We start from the raw sequence: 23,996 nt of genomic DNA, 5'->3' as shown, positions 1-23,996 counted from the left end.
CTCTCAGGTGGCTCAGCGTCCATAGCACAGTGGTTACAGCATCAGCCACATACACCGAATTGGCGGGTTCAAACCCAGCCCAGGCCAGCTAACCAACAATGACAACTGCAACAAAAAAAATAGCCAGGCATTGCAGCAGGCACCTGTACTCCCAGCTATTTGGGAGGCTGAGGCAAGAGAATCACTTAAGCCCAAAAGTTTGAGGTTGCTGTGAGCTGTGATGCCACAGTACTCTACCCAGGGCCACATAGTGAAACTCTGTCTCAAAAAAAAAAAAATTCATTCATCACATTATTGTTTCTAATATCAAAAATATGTACATTTAAAGCATTTTCATCAACTGGGAACAATTAGGGAAAATTCAAATAATACAATTATTCTGCAGCTATAACAAAGTCAGTAAAGCACCTTTCTGAATACTGACATAATGCAGTGAAAACTAGCAAAGTTCAGACTAAGGGAGGAAGAAGTACAGTTATACATATTTTCATTTGTAAAAATATAACTGTAAGAATACTTAAGAAACTAGAAATCCTGGTTGCTCAAGGTAGAGGATATGAGGAATAAGGGTGGCAGGAAGTTGTATGCCTTTTTTGGTTTTTAAGAGATGGTGTCTCTGGCTGGGTGTGGTGGCTCACGCCTGTAATACTAGTACTCTGGGAGGCCAACGTGAATGGATCATCTGAGCTCAGGAGTTTGAGACCAGCATGAACAAGAACCAGATCCGGCTCTACTAAAAATAGAAAAACTAGCAAGGCATGGTGGCAGCAGCCTGTAGTCCCAGCCTCTCTGGTAGCTGAGGCAAAAGGCTCACTCGAGCCCAAGAGTTTGAAGTTGCTGTAAGCTACAATGACAGGGGACTCTACCCAGGGCAACAGAGTAAGACTCTGTCTCAAAAAAAAAAAAAAAAAAAAAGACATGGTATCTTACTATGTGTTGCCCAGGCTCACGCGATCCTCCCACCTCACCTTCCCAATTAGGGAAGGAGCTATAGGTATGCAGCAGCACACCCAACCTTAGGAGGAATTTGTTTTACCCTTATTGTACCTTTTGAATTTTGTACCATGTCAATGTCTTAACTGATTCAAAGCATTGACCTACTGCCAACAATGGCTAACTTAAGAAAGAAAAAAAACCTTCTACAAGCCATAGTTTATTCTTCTGCTAAAAGGGAAAAATAATACCTACTTAAGTTACCACAAAGAAATATTAGATCTTGCATATAAAGTGATTTGCACAATTTCCTACCCACTTTGCTAGACATTTAGAGCTTCTGTCACTTGCCTCTCATTCCCAGTGCCTTATATGGTACTGCATACATAGCAGCCTCTCAGCCACGGCTTGTGAAGTAAGTAGATGAGACCTTAATCAAACTATGACAGTATCTCCAGATTTTACATAAGCTGACATACTGAGAACTACTATGTTTGAGGGATTTAACCACCTTCATACTCACAGGGATGCTCCAGACCTGCATTCCATCACTGTAGCCAATCATAATCAGCAAGGGTGGTTCATTCCCAGTGCTATGTATTTCGTGAAATTCCAGATTTCTTGATGTGTCTGCATTAGAATTAAGTAACAAAGAAGCAAATATAAGAGACACAATGTCAATCAAGAAAGCAACTATACTTCTTTAATGTCTGATTCAAAAGTTATGCTTCTCTAATTACTACCCTCTTTCATTTCACAGCCAGAGTCTCAAAGGTATGTCTTTAAAAAGTTTTTCATGGGAACATGTCAGGATGTCTCAAGTATAGAATAGAACACATACTCTATTCCCCTACATCCTTGTCACTCCTTAAACCCATTTCAACATAGCTTCCAGCCATACCACTTAAATAGTATCCAACATTTAAAGAAAAAATTATTATCAGCTCTACACAACTTGTCTAAAAAGTAGAAGGGAACTTATACCAACTCATTCTGAGGCCACCAAACCAAACTATGATATTATAAGAATAAATAATAAATCAATACCTTTCATGAATATAGACATAAAAATCTTTTTAAGAGATTAGCAAACTGAATTCCACAAGGCTAATCACTAAGAAATATGGGTGGCGCCAGTGGCTCAAAGGAGTAGGTAGTGGTTCAAACCCGCCCCAGCCAAAAAAAAAAAAAAGACTGCAATCACTAAGAAATAGGGTTTATCCAAGAAATATAACTAATGTTTAACACTGGAAAAATTAATCAATTGTAATACACCATATTAACAGAATAAAGAAGAAAACTCATTTGATTTTCTCATTAGGTGCAAAAGAAAAGCATTTCCTAAAATTCGAAAGCTATTTCATAATCAAAACTCTCAGCAAACAAGGAATTAAGGACATCTATGAAAATACTATAGCTAACATCACACTTTCTGGTACAAGATTAAATACTTTTCCCCAAGAGAGGGAAGAAGGCAAATATGCCCAAATTTAAAACTTATATTCAGCATTGTATTAGTGGCCCTAAATAGTCCATTTAGTTAAGAAAAATAAAAGGATAAAAGTTAGAAAGGAAGAAGAATAGCTGACCCCTGAACAATGCAGAGCTTAGGAGCACTGACCCCTGTGCAGTAGAAAATCCATAAATTAATTCTGACTCCCCCAAAACTTAATTATTAATAGCGTACTGTTAGAAGGCTTACAGATAACATAAACAGGGCCAGGCAGGGGAGGCCAAGGCAGGAGGATCACTTGAGCCAAATAGTACAAGACTAACCTCAGCAAGAACAAGACCCCATCTCTACCAAAAATACAAAAAAATTTAGTCAGGCGTGATGGCAGGAGCCTACAGTCCTAGCTACTCAGGAGGCTGAGGCTGAGGCAAGAGGATGCCTTGAACCCAGGAGTTTGAGGTTGCAGGGAGCTATGGTGACACCACTACACCCTACCCAGGGCAATGGATAGGGAAAAGAAAGAAAGAAACCTAAGTAGTCAAATAACACATATTTGGTATGTTATATTTATTATACACTACATTCTTACAATAAAGTAAGCCATAAAAAAAGGCAATATTTAGAAAATCTTAAGGGAGAGAATATGTATTTACTATTCATTAATTAGAAGTGGATCATCATAAAGGTCTTTATTCTCAGTGTCTCTTTTTTTTTTAGACAGGGGATGTTGTCCAGGCTGGAGCGCAGTGGCTACTCACTGGCATAATTCCCCTACTTACCAGCACAGGAGTTTTGACCTGCTCCATTTCCAACCTGGGCCAATTGGCCCCCTCCTTAGGCAACCTGGTGGCCCCCCACTCCCGCACTCCCTGCTCCCATTGATGCCACACTTAATGCAGACACCCAATCAGTATAGCATACCACAGCCCAGAACTCCTGGACTCAAGTGATCCTCCAGTCTCAGCTTCTGAGTAGCTGGGACTGCAGGCACGTGCTACCACATCCAGATCTTCTCAGCGTCTTTGCATTGAGTAGGCTGAGGAGGAAGAGGAGGAGGAAGGGGAGGGCTTGGTCCTGCTGTCTCAGGGGTGACTGAGACAGAAGAGGTGGAGGTAAAAGGGGAGGCGAAACAGGCAGGAACATTTAGTATGACTTTACTGAAATACGCTGTAATTTCTGTCTGACTTTTTCTCTAAAAATGACTCTATAGGGTACCAATCTTTTGCTACCATTTACTTTAGTTTTAGTACCTATAACACAGAAAGATCCTGGCTCTGCGCCTGTAGCTCAGTGATTAGGGCGCCAGCCATATACACTGAGGCTGGCAGGTTCAAACCTGGCCCGGGCCAGCCAAACAACGACAACTACAACAAAAAAACAGCTGGGCGTTGTGGCGGGCGCCTGTAGTCCCAGCTACTTGGGAGGCTGAGGTAAGAGAATCACTTAAGCCCAACAGTTTGAGGTTGATGTGAGCTGTGATGCCACAGCACTCTACCAAGGGCAACATAATAAGACTCTGTCTCAAAACACACACACACACACACACATCCATGTGGTAACACAGGTAAAAGCAGTCATGAATAATCAGAACCCTCCTGTCAGATTGACTAATGCCAATTTGTTTTCTGGCACTTCTGCGTCTTCCTCATCATTTGGCACTGATCTCCATCAGGTTGTCTTCTGTTGATTTCTCTTTGTGGTGTCTATTAGCTCCTGAATTTCTCCAAACTTGAAACCCTTGCCTCCCACCTCTTTGCCATATGCACGATCTCTTTCAAGACTTATTATTGGCTCTGTCATGAATCCTATGAAGTCATGCAACATCTGGACACAGTTTTCTCTTACAGGGATTTATTGTTTTGGGATAAGGGCTTTCATGCTTATTTCTATATCATCAATGGGATCTTCAACACTGTAATCCTACTAGGCTTTCATGATGTTCTACCGTAGTTCTCTTCCAAAGCACTGATGGTCTTTTCCCTACAGTAATGTGTGTAATGACTCTTAAAATTCCTGATGATCCCCTCATCTAAAGGCTGAATTAGAGATGCTGTATTTGGACACCTTTGATGTTAAATTCATGAAATTTTGGGTGGCCAGAGGACTGTGCAATATAAATTTTAAAAGGAAGTCCCTTACTGACAAGGAACTTCCTGACTCCAGTAACAAAGCCTTGATGGAAAAATCCAGAAAAAGGATTCTCACTGTCTAGGCCTTCTTGTTGTCTAACCAAAAATTTGGCAGCTAGCTTTTCTCTTCACAGATGAGTTAGCAGCATTATTGGTAAGGATGGTCCTAGTCATAAACCCGACTGCATTCGCACAAAGCAGCAGAGTTAGCCTGTCCCTTCCTCTCTTAAAAACCTGGTGCTCAGGGCGGCGCCTGTGGCTCAGTGAGCAGGGCGCCAGCCCCATATACCAAGGGTGGCGGGTTCAAACCCAGCCCCGGCCAAACTGCAACAAAAAAATAGCCGGGCGCTGTGGCGGGCGCCTGTAGTCCCAGCTACTAGGGAGGCTGAGGCAGGAGAATCGCCTAAGCCCAGGAGTTGGAGGTTGCTGTGAGCTGTGTGACGCCATGGCACTCTACTGAGGGCAATAAAGTGAAACTCTGTCTCTACAAAAAAAAAAACCTGGTGCTCACCTCATTCTTTTTTTTTTTTTTTTCCAAGACAGAGCCTCAAGCTGTCCCCCTAGGTAGAGTGCTGTGACATCACAGCTCACAGCAACCTCCAACTCCTGGGCTCAAGCGATTCTCCTGCCTCCGCCTCCCAAGTAGCTGGGACTACAGGCACCCGCCACAATGCCTGGCTATTTTTTAGTTGCAGCCATCATTGTTGTTTGGTGGGCCTGGGCTGGATTCAAACCCACCAGCTCAGGTATATGTGGCTGGCGCCTTAGCCACTTGAGCCACAGGCGCCGAGCCACCTCATTCTTGAATAATACGTATTCTCTGTGGTTCTCTTTCCAGGATAGGGCACTTTCATCTGCATTAAAAACCTACTCTCCTCAATGATTTTCTTATTTTTTTCCTCTGTCTCTCTCTCTCTTTTTTTTTTTTTTTTTTTTTGATATAGAGCCTTACTCTATCATCCTGGGCAGAGTGCCAGGGCATCATAGCTGACAACAACCTCAAACTCTTGTGCCAGAGCCAGGCATGGTGGCTCACTCCTTGTAATCCCAGCACTCCAGAAGGCCCAGGCAGGTGGAATTCATGAGTTCACGGGTTCGAGACCAGCCTGAGCAAGACCTCATCTCTAAAAACAGCCAGGCATTGTGGCAGGTACCTATAGTCCCAGTACTTTGGGTAGCTGAGGCAAGAGAGTTTCTTGAGCCCAAGAATTTGAGGTTGCTGTGAGCTGTGACACCACTGCACTCTACCAAGGACAACAAAATGACTCTGTCTCAAAAAAAAAAAAAAAAAACCTCCTAGGTTTGAGCAATCCTCTTGCCTCAGCCTCCTGAATAGCTGGGACCATAGCATGCATCAAAATACCTGGCTAGTTTTTCTATGTTTAATAGAGACGGGGTCTCACTGTTGTTCAGACAGAGTCTCCAACTCCTGAGCTTGAGCAATCCACCCACCTTGGACTTCCCATGTTAGGATTACTAGCATGAGTCACTAAGCCCCGCCCTCAATGATTTTCTTAATGACATCTGGAAATTTACCTGCTGTATCTTGGTCAGCAGAAGCTGATTCTCCTGTTATCTTTTTTTTTTTTTGTAGAGACAGAGTCTCACTTTACCACCTTCGGTAGAATGCCATGATGTCACAGGACTCACAGCAACCTCTAGCTCTTGGGCTTCTGCGATTCTCCTGCCTCAGCCTCCGGAGCAGCTGGGACTACAGGCGCCCGCCACAACGCCCGGCTATTTTTTGGTTGCAGTTCAGCCAGGGCTGGGTTTAGAACCAGCCACCCTCGGTATATGGGGCCGGCGTCCTACTCAATGAGCCACAGGCGCCACCCTCTCCTGTTATCTTGACATTTTTTTAAGCCAAATCTTTTCTTAAAATTATAAACCATCCTTGTCTGGCATAGGTCCTCCACTTTAGATCCTTCACCTTTTATTCTGAAGTCATATAATGACTTCATTTTTTTCTCTATTGGTATCTCTAAAAGCCTTTCTTACAGCAATCCTGTATCTACATAAGGGCTGCATTTTCAAAAAAGTGCAAGGTTTTGGTGTCTACTGGTAAAGCTGTATAGCTTAAAGAATTTTTTTCCTTTTTTTACAATGGTCCTTATGCTGGATTCATTTATTTTAAAATAGCAGGCAACTGCAGCTGCAGACCTCAATCTACAATACATAATAAGCAATTCAATTTTTTTTTCCTAATGTCATGACTTTTCTGTTTCTTGGGAGCACTTCCAGCATAGTAAGTGGCACTTTGTATGGGTCCCAGGATGTTATTCAAGGTTCATAGCATTGCACTAAAACATGAGGAAAAATACTCAAGGAGCTCAAAAAATCACTTTTTAAGTGGATACTTGAAACACTTGAGCTCACCACAACAGGAGGTAGATATGAAATTATGGTAGTACAGTATATACCACGGTTAATCTCATGCAGCTATAATTTAATACTGCATCTTTACATTTGTTTATTTCTCTCAATTACAAATAGTGACATGTACAATGTCTGTTTGTATGCCTATGTTTTAGTAAATTTATTTGATTTGTTTCGAAACAGAATCTATCTCACAGCAATCTCAAACTTCTGGATTCAAGTGATCCTTCTGCCTCAGCCTCCTGTGTAGCTGGCCTACTGCCAAAGCCCAGCTAATTTTTCTATTACATTTTTAGTAGAGACAGGGTCTCTCTCTTTTTCGGACTGGTCTCCAACTCTTGAACTCAAGGGATCCTTCTTCCTCAGCCTTCCAGAGAGCTAGGGTTACAGACATGAGCCACCGTGCGCAGTCATTGCTTGAGTAAACTGTTTATATTAGGTCTACATATTTTATAGCAATAAATGTTAAAATAGACTAGTAACTATATATATTTTGTGCATTCATGACAGACTTAACTTTTTCTTAATTTTTTGGTATTTGTATGCTGTGTGGTTTGTCCATGAGTTTTTTCAAAGTAGCACAAATCTCCAAAAGTGTTTCCAATATATTTATTCTGAAAAGTCTGTGTTTAGGGGACCAAGTGCAGTGGCCCACACCTGTAATCCCAGCACTCTAGGAGGGCAAAGCTGGAGGATGTCTTGAGCCCACAAGTTCAAGACCAACATGAGCAACATAGTGAAACTCTGTTTCAACAAAAAAATTTATAAACAAATTTAGCCAGGTGTGGATCATGCCTGTAGTCCCAGCTACTCAGGAGACTGAGGAGGAAAGATCTCTTGACCCTAGGAATTCCAGGCTACAGTGAGCTATGATTGTACCACTGTACTCCAGCCTGGGTAACACAGTGAGGATTATTAAAAAAAAAAAAAAAAAAAAAATACACATATAAAAAGACCCACACAGTTCAAATGCACGTTGTTCAAAGGTCAAATATATATATATATATAGTTTTTTTTTTTTTTATTGTTAGGGATTCATTGAGGGTACAATAAGCCAGGTTACACTGATTGCAATTGTTAGGTAAAGTCCCTCTTGCAATCATGTCTTGCCCCCATAAAGTGTGACACACACCAAGGCCCCATCCCCCTCCTGGTCAACTGTATTTTTTAGGCATTAGTTAAATAAGCATTGGGTTTTTTAAAAATGTAAACAATCACTATCCCTTGCCCTTTACTTGACTTCATTCTTCTCCTCTCTTTCTAAAAACTAAATTTCTTAACTGAGCTGTTTACAACTGTCGTCTACTTTTTTTTTGAGACAGAGTCTCACTCAGTTGCCCTCAGAGTGCCATAGTGCACAGCTCACAGCAACCTCAAACTCCTGGGCTCAGTGATCCTCTTGTCTCAGCTTCCCGAGTAGCTGCAACTCCAGGCACCCACCACAACACCCAGCTAGTTTTTAGAGATGGGATCCTGCTCTTCCTCAGGCTAGTCTCAAACTCCCGACCCCCAGCAATCCACCCCTCAGCCTCCCAGAGTGCTAGGATTACAGGCCTGAGCCACCTCACCCAGTCTGTCATCTACTTTTCATCTCAAATTCACCCTGAACCCATTTCATAATGCCCCTAACACTCCTCCCAAGTGAATTTTGCCAGGGTCACCAGTAAGATATTTTTCAAGGACATCACTATTAGACTACTCAGCAACTATAACCAATGATCACCATTTCTTCCCTAAAATATTTTCCATTGGTTTTCAGGGATAATCCTCTCCTAATCTTTCTCAGTCTCTCTAGTCACTCCTTCACCATTTTCTCTGATGGCTCAGCCTTTTCTGCCTAGTCTCTAAACATTGAAGTTACTCAAAACTAACTTCTAAACTCCGTTTTCTTCTCCCCATATATCCTCCCCTAGGTGAACTCATTCCACCCATTGCCTCAATTAGTATCTGCCAGTGACTTCCTCAATGTGGGGTTTGGATGTTTCAATAGAAGTGTAAATTCCTGGGCATCACCCGTAGATCAGTGGGTAGGGCCTGGCCACATACATCCAGGCTGGTGGGTTCAAACCTGCCCCAGGCCAGCTAAACAATGACAACCGCAACAAAAAAATAGCTGGGTGTTGTAGCAGGCGCCTGTAGTCCCAGCTACTTGGGAGCTGAGGCAAGACAATCTTTTAAGCCCAAGGGTTAGAGGTTGCTGTGAGCTGTGACACCAGGCACTCTACCCAGGCAACAGCTTGAGATTCTGTCTCAAAAAAAAGAAGTATAAATTTCACTGATAGATCGCAATTTCCTCCTCAAACCTTATTTTCCTCCACGATGTCTTATTTTAGTGAACAGCATCATTATCCCACTGGCAGAGCAAAGAACCACTTTCTTCCTCCTCTATAATAGTTAATCTATTACCAGTACCTGTATCCTCTTTTTACTCATCTTACATCACAACTACCCTATTCCAGCTACAACATCTACTCCAAAGGCATAAATGGCTTCCTGCCTCCACCACTGCTCACCATAGTCAACAATAGAGTCGAGTGCTCTTTGTAAAACACAAATAATAGGGCAGCACCTGTGGCTCAATGGAGTAGGGCACCGGCCCCACATGCTGGAGGTGGTGGGTTCAAACCCAGGCCTGGCCAAAAACTGCAAAAATAAAAAATAATAATAATAATAACTCCTCACCTTTATCCCCTGGATTCCTGGTTTCCCATGCCTCAAAAATCAATAATATTGCATAACTTATACATCAGTAATTTTCTAATGCTCATTTTATTCTGATAGGATAGCATATGATTCTACACCCAGCCACATTCAAAATTATAAACTATTCACCTACCAGGCATCCTCAGACTTTTTAAACAGGGGGCCAGTTCACTGTCCCTCAGACCGTTGGAGGGCTGAACTATAGTTTTAACAAAAACTATGAACAAATTCCTATGCACACTGCACATATCTTATTTTGAAGTAAAAAACAAAATGGGAACAAATACAATTCACACCACTTCATGTGGCTCACGGGCCACAGTTTGCAGACACCTGGCCTAGGGCATAACTATTTGTATATCTGACATTTAAATGGTGTTTTATAATTTTCTGTGAGCTTTTGTGTACATCATCAAATCTGACACAACACTCCCTTTTTATATGCAGAGGAGTGGTCAACCTCATTCATCATTGACAAAAACAAGTTCAGTATAATTTATTCATAGCAAATCAGAAATATCAGAGTTCTTGATACTCCATTCATTCAGACATCTTTGCACTATCTTTTTTTTTTTTTTTTTTTTTGAGTCTCACTGTGTCACCCCCAGTAGAGTGTCCTGGCATCTTAGCTCACAGCAACCTCAAACTTTTGGGCTTAAGTGATTCTCTTGCCTCAGCCTCCTGAATAGCTGCGATTACAGGCACCTGCCACAATGTCTAGCTGTTTTTAGAGACTGGTCTTGAACCTGTGAGCTAGGTGATCCACCTGCCTCGGCCTCTCAGAGTGCTAGGATTACAGGCATGAGTCACCACGCCCAGCCAACTTCATTACTCTTGAATGAAAAACTTAACTTTATAAAATTGTTATATTATTCTTCAAAATCATTATAAATTTAAGTAATCTTTTTTTTCAATGTATTTTATCGGGTGGCACCTGTGGCTCAGTGGGTAGGGCGCCAGCCCCATATACCAAGGCTGGGGTGTTCAAACCCAGCCCCGGCCAAACTGCAACAAAAAAATAGCTGGGCATTGTGGCGGGCACCTATAATCCCAGCTACTTGGGAAGCTGAGGCGAGAGAATAGCCTAAGCCCAGGAGTTGGAGGTTGCTGTGAGCTGTGTGACGCCATGGCACTCTACCGAGGGTGATAAAGTGAGACTCTGTCCAAAAAAAACTATTAAAAAAAAAAAATGTATTTTACCTTTTTGTTGTTGTTGTTGCTATTTGGCCGGGGCGGAGTTCGAACCCACCACCCTCTGTATATGGGACCGGCATCCTACTCACTGAGTCACAGGCACCGCCCAGTTTAAGTAATCTTTATTCCTTCATCCTCTCTCATGCTATCACTGTTTATTCTATCCATAACTGCTCTTTATCTTCTTTCAGGTTTCCTTGTTCTCATCCACTCGTTGAATAGGATCTCTGCAGTCTTTGTGTAGTTTTAGCCAACTGCAATGCCATCTCCTCCTTTGATTCATCTATGTTTGAAAATCTGAGGATCCATAACTTATCTGTAACTTCTTTTCCATTACTGCACTCAATACATTCTCTCTCCTTAGAAACCTGTAATTGTGGGAGAACAACGGGAATAATAGTGTTCCTCCTCATACCTCAAAAGTTGAGGTATAAAGTGAAATCGAATCACTCCTCTGAAAATTTCTTCCATATTCCATGTTTATACTAATAGTAGCAACGAACGATCGATACCCAATCCATAGACTATGGAGTCATTTTTAGTACATGCTAATAAGTAAATGAGGATGAAGGTTAATTGTACAGGAGTTTTAAAAAACAAACAAAAAATTGGGATAAAGGTGGAAAGGAACATTTCAGCCAGAGGGCTATCTTGCAAAGATGACGAGGCATAAAAAGTTCTATGCCTAATAACCTGCAAGGTGAGCAGGGATGGAGCATAGCTGAGAAGAAATACACAAATGGAAAAAATTTTGAATTTGAAGCATCTATGGAACATCTCAGTGAATATGTCTAGGAAACAACTAAAATGGGGACCCAAGTTTCTAGAGTAGGTGTCCTCAAACTGCGGCCCATGGGCCACATGAAGCAGTGTGAATCATATTTGTTCCCATTTTGTTTTTTACTTCAAAATAAGATATGTGCAGTGTGCATAGGAATTTGTTCATAGTTTTTTTTTTTTAAAACCATAGTCCGGCCCTCCAACAGTCCGAGGGACAGTGAATTGGCCCCCTGTTTAAAAAGTTTGAGGACGCCTGTTCTAGAGCAATAAAGGCCTGGAGCTACTATTATCAGACATACTTCATACTCTCTACTTCCCCCTTTTCTGGTAACTAATCTCATCCTCCATCAAGCAGAGAGACAGGCAAATGACCAGCTTAAGCAATTCTAGTAGTATATCCTTAGCCACAGCAACCATTCCAATAATGAAAATGTGACCCAGACTGAGCCATCCAGATCACCTAAGGAATATTTTTCCTCTCTAATCATACGCCATAATCATAAAGATATGAACAGAGAGCTATGAGCAACCAATGCTCCAGCCTTGTTAAAGAAGTCAAAGAAGGCTGAGCACAGTGGCTCACATTTGTAATCTAGCAATCTGGGAGGACTGCTTGATCTCAGGAGCTCAGGACAAGCCTGAGCAAGAGTGAGAATGTGTCTGTACAAAAAAATAGAAAAAATTAGGGGCAGGTGCCTGTAGTCCCAGCTACCTGGGAAGCTGAGGCAAGAGACTCGCTTAAGCCCAAGAGTTTGCGGCCACGGTGAGCTATGATGACACTGCACTCTATCAAGGGTGACATAGTGAGATTCTGCCTAAAAAAAAAAAGAAAAGAAAGAAAAAATTAGCCAGGCATGTTGGTGCAAGCCTATAGTTCCAGTTACTCAGGAGGCCGAGACAGGAGGATTGCTTGAACCCAGGACTTTGAGGTTGCTGTGAGCTAGGTTAAAGCCTGTCCCTGTCACCAAAAAAAAAAAAAAATTATAGGAATTACTGCTCAGTGGCTCATGCCTGAAATCCCAGCACTCTGGGAGGCCAAGCAGGAGGTTTGCTTAAAGGTAGGAGTTGGAGACCAGTCTGAGCAACAGTGAGACCCTTGTCTCTATAAAAACCAGAAAAAATTAGCCAGGTATGGTGGAGTACACCTGTAGTACCAGTCACTGGGGAAGCTGAGGCAGGAAGATCACTTTAAGCTCAGAAGTTTGAGGTTGTTGTGAGCTATGATGACACCACTGTACTCTAGCCCAGGTAATAGAGTGAGAGACCCTGTTCCCCACAAAACAAAGAACTGAAATCATAGTCTCAAAGAGAAGTACACCCATGTTCATAGCAGTATTCACAATGTCTAAAATGTGGAAGCAATCCAGAAGTGCACTGATAATGAATGGATAAACAAAATGTGATCTGTACATACAATGAGACATTACTCAGTCTTAAATAGAAAGGAAATTCTGACATATGCTAAAACACAGATGAACCTTAAGGACATTATAATAGGTGAAATATGTCAGTCACAAAAAAGGCAAATACTATAGGATTCCATTTACATCAGGTTGATTTAGTGTTCACAAAATCATAAATACAAAATGTAGGACAGCGATTGCCAGGGGCAGGAGAGAGGGGGAAACGTGGAATTATTGTGTAATGAGTACAGTTTGTTTTATGAGATGAAAATAGTTCTGAAGATGATCGATGGCAATGGCTACACAACAAGGATGTATTTATTACCACAGAACTATGTACTAAGGAATGGTTTAGATGGTGAATTTAGCCAGGTGAGGTGGCTCACACCTGTAATCTGAGCATTTTGGGAAGCTGAAATGGGTGGACTGCTTGTGCTCAAGAGTTTAAAACCAGCCTGAGCAAGAGCAAGACCCCATCTGTAAAAATAGCCAGGCCTTGTGGTGGGTACCTGTAGTCCCAGCTACCTGGGCGGCTGAGGCAAGAGAATCACTTGAGTCCAAGAGTTTGAGGTTGCTGTGAGCTGTAATGCAACAGCACTCTACCAAGGGCGACAAAGTGAGACACTGTCTCAAAAAAAAAATTGAAAACAAACACACATTCAACATAGACTCAAGAGCATATTAGTCAACGCCCAACTAGAATATGAAAGCAACTCAATGTGTTTAAAATAGGGAATTTAGTAAAGACAACTGGCTGCATAGAAGGGCTGAAATGCCAAATAAGGAACTGTGAGGCAACCTATCCATTAGCAACAACAGGAAGGCATTGCCACCCCTAGGCTAGGGAGACAGAAGAGTACAGGGTGGAGGTCACCTAGCAGAAAGTGGAATGCCACTGAGGTTACTAAGGCGAAGCTAGAACCGTGAAGACAATGCAGCTGCTGACAGAAAAGGAGGAGGAAATAATGTGCTTCCCCTTCTCCCATCCCCCCTTCAGTTTCTCATCATTGATTCCCAAGCTCAGCTAAAAAGACATCAGAAGTGATAGCCTGGGAAACAAACAAGGGGCAGCCAGCTGCCAGTGAGAGAGAGCGAGAAAAGAGAAATGAAATGTATCTGATAACAGGCTTAGTGCGATGGCTCACACCTGTAATCTAAGCACACTAGGAGACCGAGGTGGGTAAATTTCTTGAGCTCAAGAGTTAGAGACCAGCCTGAGCAAGAACAAGACTCAGTCTCTACTAAAAATAGAAAAAATTAGCTGGGCATTGTGGCAGGTGCCTGTAATCCCAGCTACTTGCAAGGTTGAGGCATAAGGATCGCTTGAACCTAGGAGTTTGAGGATGCTGTGAGCTAGGCTGAGACCAGGGCACTCTAGCTTGGAAAACAGAGTGAGAGCCTGTCTCAAAAAAAAACAGAAAAGTGTATCTAAGAACAAACAGACCACGCACTAGCACAAATTCCATTCAGAAAACAATAACTCTCAAGCCTAGAAAGTTCAACACTAATGATTATAAAACTTGAATTAATAACTTCTTTCCTAAGAAAATTTTAACCCACTTTAAGTTTAAGGTTACACACTGTGTTATGGTTACTATAAAATGTGTTGTACAATATAATATTTAGCTCTAAAGACACCTCTGTAGTGTGGTTATGTTACCTTTTTAATTAAAAAATAAATGTGCTTTGGCCAGGTGCGGTAGCTCACACCTGTAATCCCAGCACTCTGGGAGGCCAAGGTGGGTGGATTGGCTGAGCTCATGAGTTCAAGACTAGCCTGAGCCGGAGCGAGACCTCATCTCTAAAAAATAGCCGGGCATTGTGGCAAGCACCTGTAGTCTTCAGCCCAAGAGTTTGAGGTTGCTGTGAGCTGTGATGCCACAGCACTCTATCAAGAGTAATAAGATGAAACTCTGTCTCAAAAAAATAAATAAATAGGGGCGGCGCCTGTGGCTCAGAGGAGTAGGTGCCAGCCCCATATGTCAGAGGTGGCGGGTTCAAACCCAGCCCCGTCAAAAAATAAATAAATAAAATTGTTTTGAAAGCTACAAAGTTATTGTAAGAGTGAATAATCTGACTAAAGTAAACGTTCTCTTTTTAGAATCAGGTCTAAATTAGAATCATGTCAACTCAAAATAAACATTTAATTCACATGTTCCAAAAAAGTTAAAATCATACCATTTAAATCTGCATTTTCAAATCTGACCCAGACAATTTTTTCCTTTTCTTCTGTTAGAGGTGTTCCACTGTAAGCCTGCATAATAAACAGAAATGTTTGAATAAAAATATTTTATAGCTCTAACATTACTAACTTTTCAAAACAAAGTGTCTAAAGTAGCACCAACACTAGACCTCTCCAACTTCATCAAATCTATACTTTGGTAAAGTAACACATTTTGATACATAACAACTCCTATCAAATAGGAGTCTGATAACCTTAGTCAAAAAACAATTTCTAACCTATTAAAAAAATTACACAAACCTAAAATTACAATCATCACAATCTATCATGAAGCATCATTGTAATTCAAAGGCACACAATCTAAACCAAACCACTGGTCAACAAATTAAGAAGGCTTAAAAAATAAACAAAACCACCACCCTTAATCTGTAAAGTTCCAAGATGTTTGACAGCAGCCAATTTACACTCTACCTACATTTTTCAAGAGTGTGACTGAGAGGGACTTTATCTAGCAATTGCCATCAGTGTAACCTGGCTTATTGTACCCTCAATGAATCCCCCAAAAAAAAAAAAAAAAGAGTGTGACTGCACTTTCTCATTTTCTTATCTGTCTTCTAGACCAAACCTATCAGCTAATTCCTAGGAGCCTGAAAGGGTCACAAAGATAAGCATGAATGTCCAGTAACTGTCAATGGTATTTTAAAGGAGGGATCTCTCCATAAAGCATGTTTTATTTAAAAGTTTTAAAAGAAGCAAGGTGCAGTGGCTCACATCTTGTAATCCTAGCACTCTGGGAGGCCAAGGCAGGCAGATTGTTGGAGCTCAGGAGTTTGATATCAGTCTGAATAAGACTGAGAGCCCGTCTCTACTAAAAATAGGAAATCTACCTGGGGCTGGCACACAAGCAAACAAATAAAATTTTTAAAAGACTGTATATACTTAGAAGAATTTAAATTAACAAAACAGCTGTAATTATTTGTTTAATTGTTTGCAGGACAATTTATTTAATACAAACTGTGCCAGAGGCCCAGGCAGGAGGATCACTTGAACTCACAAGTTCAAGACCAGCCTGAGCAAGAGCAAGACCCCATCTCTAAAAATACCAAGGCATTGTTGCAGGCACCTGTAGTCCCAGCTACTCGGGAGGCTGAGGCAAGAGGATTGCTTGAGCCCAAGAGTTTGAGGTTGCTGTGAGCTATGACACCATGAAATTCTGTCTCCAAAAAACAAAAAAGAAAAGAAAAATCCCCTTCTTTTGTAGATATGGGTGCCTCACTATGTTTCCCAGGCTGGTCTTAATCTCCTACCTCAAGCAATCCTTCCATCTTGACCTGCCAAAGCACTGGGATTACCAGCCTGAGCCACCTCACCTAATTTTAGATTATTTAACATAGTACAGGCCAGGCAAGGTGGCTCAGGCCTGTAATCCTAGCACTCTGGGAAGCCAAGGTGGGTGGATTGCCTGAGCTCAAGAGTTCAGGAGCAATGCCAGACCCAGTCTCTACTAAAAATAGAAAAAACTAGCCAGGTGTTGTGGCAGTCGCCTGTAGCCCCAGCTACTCGGGAGGCTGATACAAGAGGATCACTTGAGCCCAACAGTTTGAGATTGTTGTGAGCTATGACACCAGGGTACTCTGCTTAGGGTGACTAAGTGAGACTCTGCCCCATAAAAAAAAAAAAAAAAACAAGGCGGCGCCTGCGGCTCAAGGAGTAGGGCGCCGGTCCCATATGCCGGAGGTGGGGGGTTCAAACCTAGCCCCAGCCAAAAACCATAAAAAAAAAAAAATATATATATATATATTTTATATATATATATATATATATATATTCAGAAAGTACTCATTATACTCCTTACCCACTTTCCCCTAATGTTAATTATCTAATCTAAATAAATCTTATATTATTTATGGTACATCTGTCAAAACTACAAAACTAACATTGTACATTACTATTAACTAAACACCAGGCTTTACGTAGATTTTACAATTTTTTCCACTAATGTCCCATCTCTGCTCTAAGAATGCATCTAAGTTGCATTTAACACTTTTTCCCTATGTTAATCTTCCCTTTAGCCTGGTAAAACAGTAACATTTTCAAATTTTTCTTCAGCTTAGCAGACTTATTCTAAGACTACTTGGTCTTGCAATGTTATTCAACATTCTCCCAGTTCTGCTGAAACATCTTCAACATGCTCTCATTTGACTTCTCAGTGATATACAGAATACAACAAGGCCAAAAGAGGCCTTTCAGTGTAAAGGTATTCTTGAACCTCATTTTTTGTTTTGTTTTGTTTGAGAAAGAGTCTCACTCTATTGCCTAGGCTAGAGTGCCATGGCCTCTACCTAGCTCACAGCAACTTTAGACACCTGGGTTAAGCAATCCTCCTGCCTCAGCCTCCAAAGTAGCTAGGACTACCAGCACTTACCACAATGCTCAGCTAATTTTTCTATTTTTAGTAGAGATGGGGTCTTGCTGTTGTTGCTCAGGCTGGTCTTTCAAGTGATCCTCCTGCCTCGACTTCCCAGAGAGCTAGGATTACAGGCATGAGCCACCATTCCTGGCCCGATTCTTGAACCTCTTTTTGCTTTCCTTATAAGGGGGGAATAAGTCTTGTGTAAGGAGGCTTATATGCTTTCACTCTGACTCAAGTTTTCCTCTCTCCTTAGACATGGAGTTCTTTTTTATTAAGCTTTTTTTGAGAAAATTCTGTGAAGCTGACTCAAGCAGCTGTGTGGCTGTTTGTGTGGCTTCCTGCACAGAGAAGGCATGTCCTATCATCTTGCCTCTCAGCTTCTGATTTCCTTTGCCCATGTTTAGATACTTGCTTCTCTGTGAGACACAGACTCAATCAGTGCTCATCCTCACCTTTCATTTGATGTCTTTATAGAATTCAGCAACTGCTTTTGTTCTTTTATTTAGAGTCAAAACATTCATCCCAAACTGATAAGATTAAGATTTATTTCCTTCTCCTTTTATACCTTATCTGGTTCTGGGGGTTGTTTTGTTTTAGTTCTTTTTTTTTTTTTTTTTTTTTTTGGTAGAGACAGAGTTTCACTTTATCGCCCTCGGTAGAGTGCCGTGGCGTCACACAGCTCACAGCAACCTCCAACTCCTGGGCTTAGGCGATTCTCCTGCCTCAGCCTCCCGACTAGCTAGGACTACAGGCGCCCGCCACAACACCCAGCTATTTTTTTGTTGCAGTTTGGCCAGGGCTCGGTATATGGGGCCGGCGCCCTGCTCACTGAGCCACAGGCGCTGCCCCTTGTTTTAGTTCTTAAAGACAGGGTCTCACTCTGTCAGCCAGGCTGGAGGGCAGTGGTGCAATGGGAGATCACAGCTTACTGTAACCTTCCTGGGCTCAAGTGATCCTCCTGCCTCAGCCTCTCAAAGTAACTGAGCTTACAAGCACAAGACACAGACCTAGCCTGGTTTCCAACACACATACATACACACATAAGCACAAATTTATTTTTTTTAATTTTATAAAACATAGCTATAATCACTGTGTCATTGTATTCATTGCCTTATTTTTTCACCATAGAGAGAATAACTTCCATGTTGTGCTATTGTCAAAAGCACAATTTTTTTGTTGTTGTTGTTGAGACACAGTCTCACTATGTCGCCCTGGGTAGAATGTGATGGCGTCACAGCTCACAGCAACCTCAAACTAAGCAATTCTCTTGCCTTAACCTCCCAAGTAGCCAGGACTATAGGCGCCCACCACGTGCCTGGCTATATTTTGTTGCAGTTGTCAGTTGTTCAGCTGGCCTGGGCCGTTTCAAACCTACCAGCCTCAGTGTATGTGGCTGGCTCCATGACCACTGTGCTATGGGCACTGACCCAAAAGCAAAATTTTTAATTACTGAAAATTATTCTATAGTAATTATGATAAATCATCATTTGCTTGATTGTTAATTGTAGACATTTGACCTGTCTACAATTTTTTATGCTGAAAATGTGAGAATTTCATACACTGAAATAAACAGTTCTGAGCTTTAACGTTTTTCTTCATTGAATGATCTTTTTAAAATAAGTTTTTATAAGTGAAATTATTAGATCAAAGGACACAACGAAAGGGCTACCACCAGCCATCAATGCTCTCACAATTAAAATTAACTCAGTGTGCAATAACTAAAGCTGCTGCTACCCAACCTAACAAAACATTTTCTCTCTTTAGGAGTATATCTGCAGACTCACAGAACAATTTCTAGGCTCCATGAATTTTATGATACCTACTAAAAAGCAGGAGGTAGAATATAACATGAGCAGGAAATATCATTTTCCAGTGTCTAATCATGAAATACTGCTGTGAGATTTTGAATTAAATATGGAAAAAATAGCCTAACATGATGGCTTACACCTGTAATTCTAGCACTCTGGGAGGCCGACGCAAGTGGATTGCCTGAGCTCAAGAGTTCAAGACCAGTCTGAGCCAGAGCCAGAGTGAGACCTTGTCTCTAAAATAGGTGTGTGTTGCGGCGGGTGCCTCTAGTCCCAGCTACTTGGGAGGCTGAGGCAGGAGAATCACTTAAGCCCAAGAGTTGGAGGATACTGTGAGCTGTGAAACCATGGCACTCTACTAAAGGTGACAAAGTGAGACTCTATCTAAAAAAAAAAAAAAAGTGGAAAAAAATGTTAGAAAGCTTGTTTGGCAGGTATAGCAGCTGATGCCTGTAATCCTAACACTTTGGGAGGCCAAGGTGGGAGGATCACTTGGGACCAGCCTGAGCAAGATCCCATCTCTACTAAAAAATAGAAAAATTAGCTGGGCATGGTGGTATGCACCTATAGGCACAGCTATACTATGCCAAGCTCTACTGGGGAGACTGAGGCAAAAGGATGGCTTCAGCCCAGGAGCCTAAAGTTGCAGTGAGCTATGATGACACCACTGCACTCTAACCCTGAGCAACAGTACAAGCAACTGTCTAAAAAGAAAAGAAAGAAAGCACTGTTCTCATGTCAACCAACAGTAAGGAAAATGTATGCCATAACAAAAAAGTTCTCTTACTATTGCTTTCTAAGCAAAATATGGTCAGTAGCTCTTAAAGTGACTTTGTCACTTAGAATTTACAATGTCTTTGGCTCATCTGATCATTTAGACTATTGACTGTACATCATAAATCTACATCTCTGCCCTGGATCTCTAGTCTCCTTCAACAAAGACTACTTAATATCTGCTTTGCTTTATTTTATGCTTTATATAAATGATATCCTTTAAGCCTCAAAACAAACCTATAATGAATATTTTACACACAAAAGCACAGATGTTTAGAAAGGTTCAGTAACTTGTCCAGAACTAGTAAGATGTAGACCTGAAATATAAAGCCAAATATAATATCAAAGTCTGTGCTCTCAATCACTAAGCTGCGCTAAGCCCAATGTGCAAAATATTAAGTTACAATTTTTCTGCCAAATAAAACAAAACGCCTACTATGATCGCCTGGTCCCCATCACATATCCACTCAATTTATCAAAGTTGGGTTTTATTCTGCTCTATGCCTCGATTAAAACAGCATGTCATTCATTAACCTTCTTTGATGTTCCCCAACTGGATTTAATTTACCTTCCACTATGGTTAACATGGCATTTTGTTCCTAGGACCCTCACATAAAACTGAGACTGGTTCTGTGAATGTTGTTTTTGAACAGTACAGTTACAGATACCATGGTAGTCAGGGAAGAGTGGCATAACCACAAGGAGGAAACATGGAAACCTTTTCCTTTAGTAGTTTGACTAGAACAGTGCTTCCCAAAGCTCCTGTTTCATAAGAATTACCTGACATTCCTTTTTTTTTTTCTTTACCCTGGGCCAGCAACTGAGATTCTTACTATAGACAAAAGTTACTAGACACAACCTCAAATCCAATGTGTCAGATGCTACTCTCTGAGACAGGAAATTATTACCACTTTTAACAAGTATGCCAAGTGATACTTTAATTATGGGCAAGAATATGATCTTAGTAAGGCTAGTCTCACATTTACATAAAGGGAACTATAGCAGGCTTAATTTAAGTTAGAATATTAACTTAAAAATGCTGCTCAACATAAAAGAGATGTGGATTTGTGCTAGATATTGAGTTAATATCTAATTAAGTACAGAGTGTACATTGCATTTCTCACTTCAGACAGGCAAGAATTAAGTAGGATAAAAGAAAGATTTTAGAACTAGAACTCAGCTAGAGAGTCCCAAATCTCAACTCTCTACTAATACCTCACCTTGATTCCCCTCAGGAGAACAAGTCCTAAGGAATAATAGTTATACTATCGTCATCACAACACTGAGGTGCATGTATGCAGTAAGAACTGTGCTTCCCATGCTCAGGAGGCTAAAACATCAGAAGCCTTTCTGAAGCCGCTGATACTAGTGTCAAGTTTAGAAAACAGAACATTTCAGAGGTTCCCTGGCCAAAGGCAAAATCTACTATCTCTGAAATTACACACAGACACTTACCTGTGGCACAACGTCCTGTAGAAAAGTCACAACACTTTCCATGTAAGACTGCTCTCTGGAAAAGAGCGAAATGGATAAAATTCATGAGACCTTAGCACAGACTATGAAAAAACTCTACTTAAAGTCCTCATAAAGTCATTCTTAATAATAAAACAATAAAAAAAAGGCCAACTCTTATCACTTGATAATTCTGCTAAACCATTTTCTGGTTTCACGAGTCTTTGCATATGTTATTTAAATGCAAATTATCTTATAACATTTTTAAAACTTATCTTGTTTGTTGGGTAAGGTTTTTGTTCTTGTTTGTTTGGTCTCATTCTGCTGCCCAGGCTAAGCAGCAGTGGCTTCATCATAGCTCAAGGCAACCTCAAACTCCTGAGCTCCAGGGATCCTCCCACATTAGCCTCCCAAAGTGCTGGGATTAAGGTTGACAGCCACCATGCCTGGCCTTTTAACATTATCTCTTTTTAAAAGTCATATTTACTGGATGGTGCCTGTGGCTCAGTGAGTAGGGTGCCAGGCCCATATACCAAGGGTAACGGTTCAAACCTGTCCCCAGCCAAACTGCAACAAAAAATAGCTGGGCATTGTGGCGGACGCCTACAGTCCCAGCCACTCGGGAGGCTGAGGTAAGAGAATCGCCTAAGCCCAGGAGTTGGAGGTTGCTGTGAGCTGTGTGATGCCACGGCACTCTACAAAAAAAAAAAAAAAAAAAGTCATATTTACTGTGGTACTAGTTTATGAGAAAATGAAAAAAAAGTCTCACTCACCTAATTTGATAGAGATAATTTCTAACTTGTATTTGAAAGAGTGATGACAGATGGAAGATCTGGCTAAGGTAGGACCTGCTTCTTGAGTTAGAGAATGCCCAACTTAGAGCAAGTAGAACTGGTGCTGTTGACTCAGTATTTAGTGAACTAATCTTTAAATTTGTTATGAATTTTGTTCCTTACCTGTAGGTAGCAAATGAGTGTGCATTTTGCTGCACATGCAGGCATTACAACTCACATGTTTGGCACAGACATAGGAAAACATTAAAATGCATAAAACTGAAGTGAAAAATCATGAAGAATTTATATATATATATGGATACACATACACAAATATGGCTTGTTTTTCTGGGTGGGGTGTTTTGTTTTGAGACAGAGGCTCACTGTCACCTTGGATAGAATGCAGTGATATCATCACAGCTCACTGCAACTTCAAAACCCTAGACTAAAGGGATGCTCCAGTCTCAGCCTCCTGAGTAGCTAGGACTACAGGCACCCACTATGCCCAGCAAAGGTTTCTAATTTGGGGTGGAAATGAGTCTTGCTCTTGCTCAGGCTGGTCTGGAACTTCTGAACTCAAGGAATCCTCTCACCTTGGCCTCCCAGATAGCTAGGATTACAGACATGAGCCACTGAGCACAGACCCCAATTAACATATTTATTTATCTATTCATTTATTTACTTATTTATTTATTGAAACAGTCTACTCTATGCCTGGGGTAGAGTGCTGTGATGTCATAACTCACAGCAACCTCAAATTCTTGGGCTCAAGCGATCCTCTTGCCTCAGCCTTCTAGGTAGCTGGGACTATAGGCACCCACCACAATGCCCAGCTATATTTTTAGAGATGAGGTCTCCCTCTTGCTCAGACTGGGCTCCAACACCCAAGCTCAAGCTATCTACCTGCTTCCACTTCCCAGAGTGCTAGGAATCAGCCACAGAGCTCAGCCTTACAAGTAATAAACAAGACCAGGAGTGGTGGTTCATGCCTGTAATCCCAACACTCTGGTGGGAGGGCAAGGCGGGTGGATTGCTTGAGCTCAGGAGTTCAAAACCAGCCTAACCAAGAGTGAGACCTCAGGGGCAGTGCCTGTAGCTCAGTAGGTAGGGCACTGGCCCCAAATACCAAGGGTGACGGGTTTAAACCCAGCCCTGGCCAAACTGTAACAAAAAATAGCCGGGCACTGTGGCAGGAGCCTCTAGTCCCAGCTACCTCTAACTCCTCTAACCCAGGAGTTAGAGGTTGCTGTGAGCTGTGAAGCCACAGCATTCTACTGAGGGCGATAAAGTGAGACTGTCTCAAAAAAAAAAAGTGAGACCTTGGACCAGGCACAGTGGCTCACGTCCATAATCCTAGCCCTTTGGGAGACGGAGGCAGGTGGATTGCCTGAGTTCAGCCTGAGCAAGACCAAGACCCCATCTCTAAAAACAGCCAGGAGTTGTGGCAGGAGTCTGTAATCCCAGCTACTTGCGAGGCTGAGTCAAGAGAATCACTTAAGCCCAAAAGTTGAAGCTATTATGCCTCAGCACTCTACCAATGGTGACGATCTGAGATTCTGTCTCAAAAAAAAAAAAAATAGAGCGAGACTCATCTCTACTAAAAATAGAAAGACTAACCAGGCA

General features: G+C 41.6%; 1 protein-coding gene across 9 annotated transcripts in view; it reads right to left on the bottom strand.

Moving 5' to 3' along the window:
* The window catches only part of BCAS3 (BCAS3 microtubule associated cell migration factor), a 657,493-nt gene that overhangs the window by 626,280 nt on the left and 7,217 nt on the right, over nucleotides 1–23,996 (bottom strand). For all 9 annotated transcript variants that reach the window (XM_053567923.1, XM_053567926.1, XM_053567929.1 and 6 more), the window contains exons 3-5: nucleotides 21,604–21,658; nucleotides 15,150–15,225; nucleotides 1,457–1,563 (exon numbers count right to left, since the gene is read on the bottom strand). In XM_053567923.1, the coding sequence (XP_053423898.1) occupies nucleotides 1,457–1,563; nucleotides 15,150–15,225; nucleotides 21,604–21,658 (238 nt within the window). The remainder of the gene's footprint in view (nucleotides 1–1,456; nucleotides 1,564–15,149; nucleotides 15,226–21,603; nucleotides 21,659–23,996) is intronic.

This window comes from Nycticebus coucang, chromosome 18 (assembly GCF_027406575.1).
Source record: "Nycticebus coucang isolate mNycCou1 chromosome 18, mNycCou1.pri, whole genome shotgun sequence".
Classification (NCBI taxonomy): domain Eukaryota; kingdom Metazoa; phylum Chordata; class Mammalia; order Primates; family Lorisidae; genus Nycticebus; species Nycticebus coucang.
Note: the sequence above shows the minus strand (reverse complement) of the source record. Positions and strands in the feature narration are given on the sequence as shown.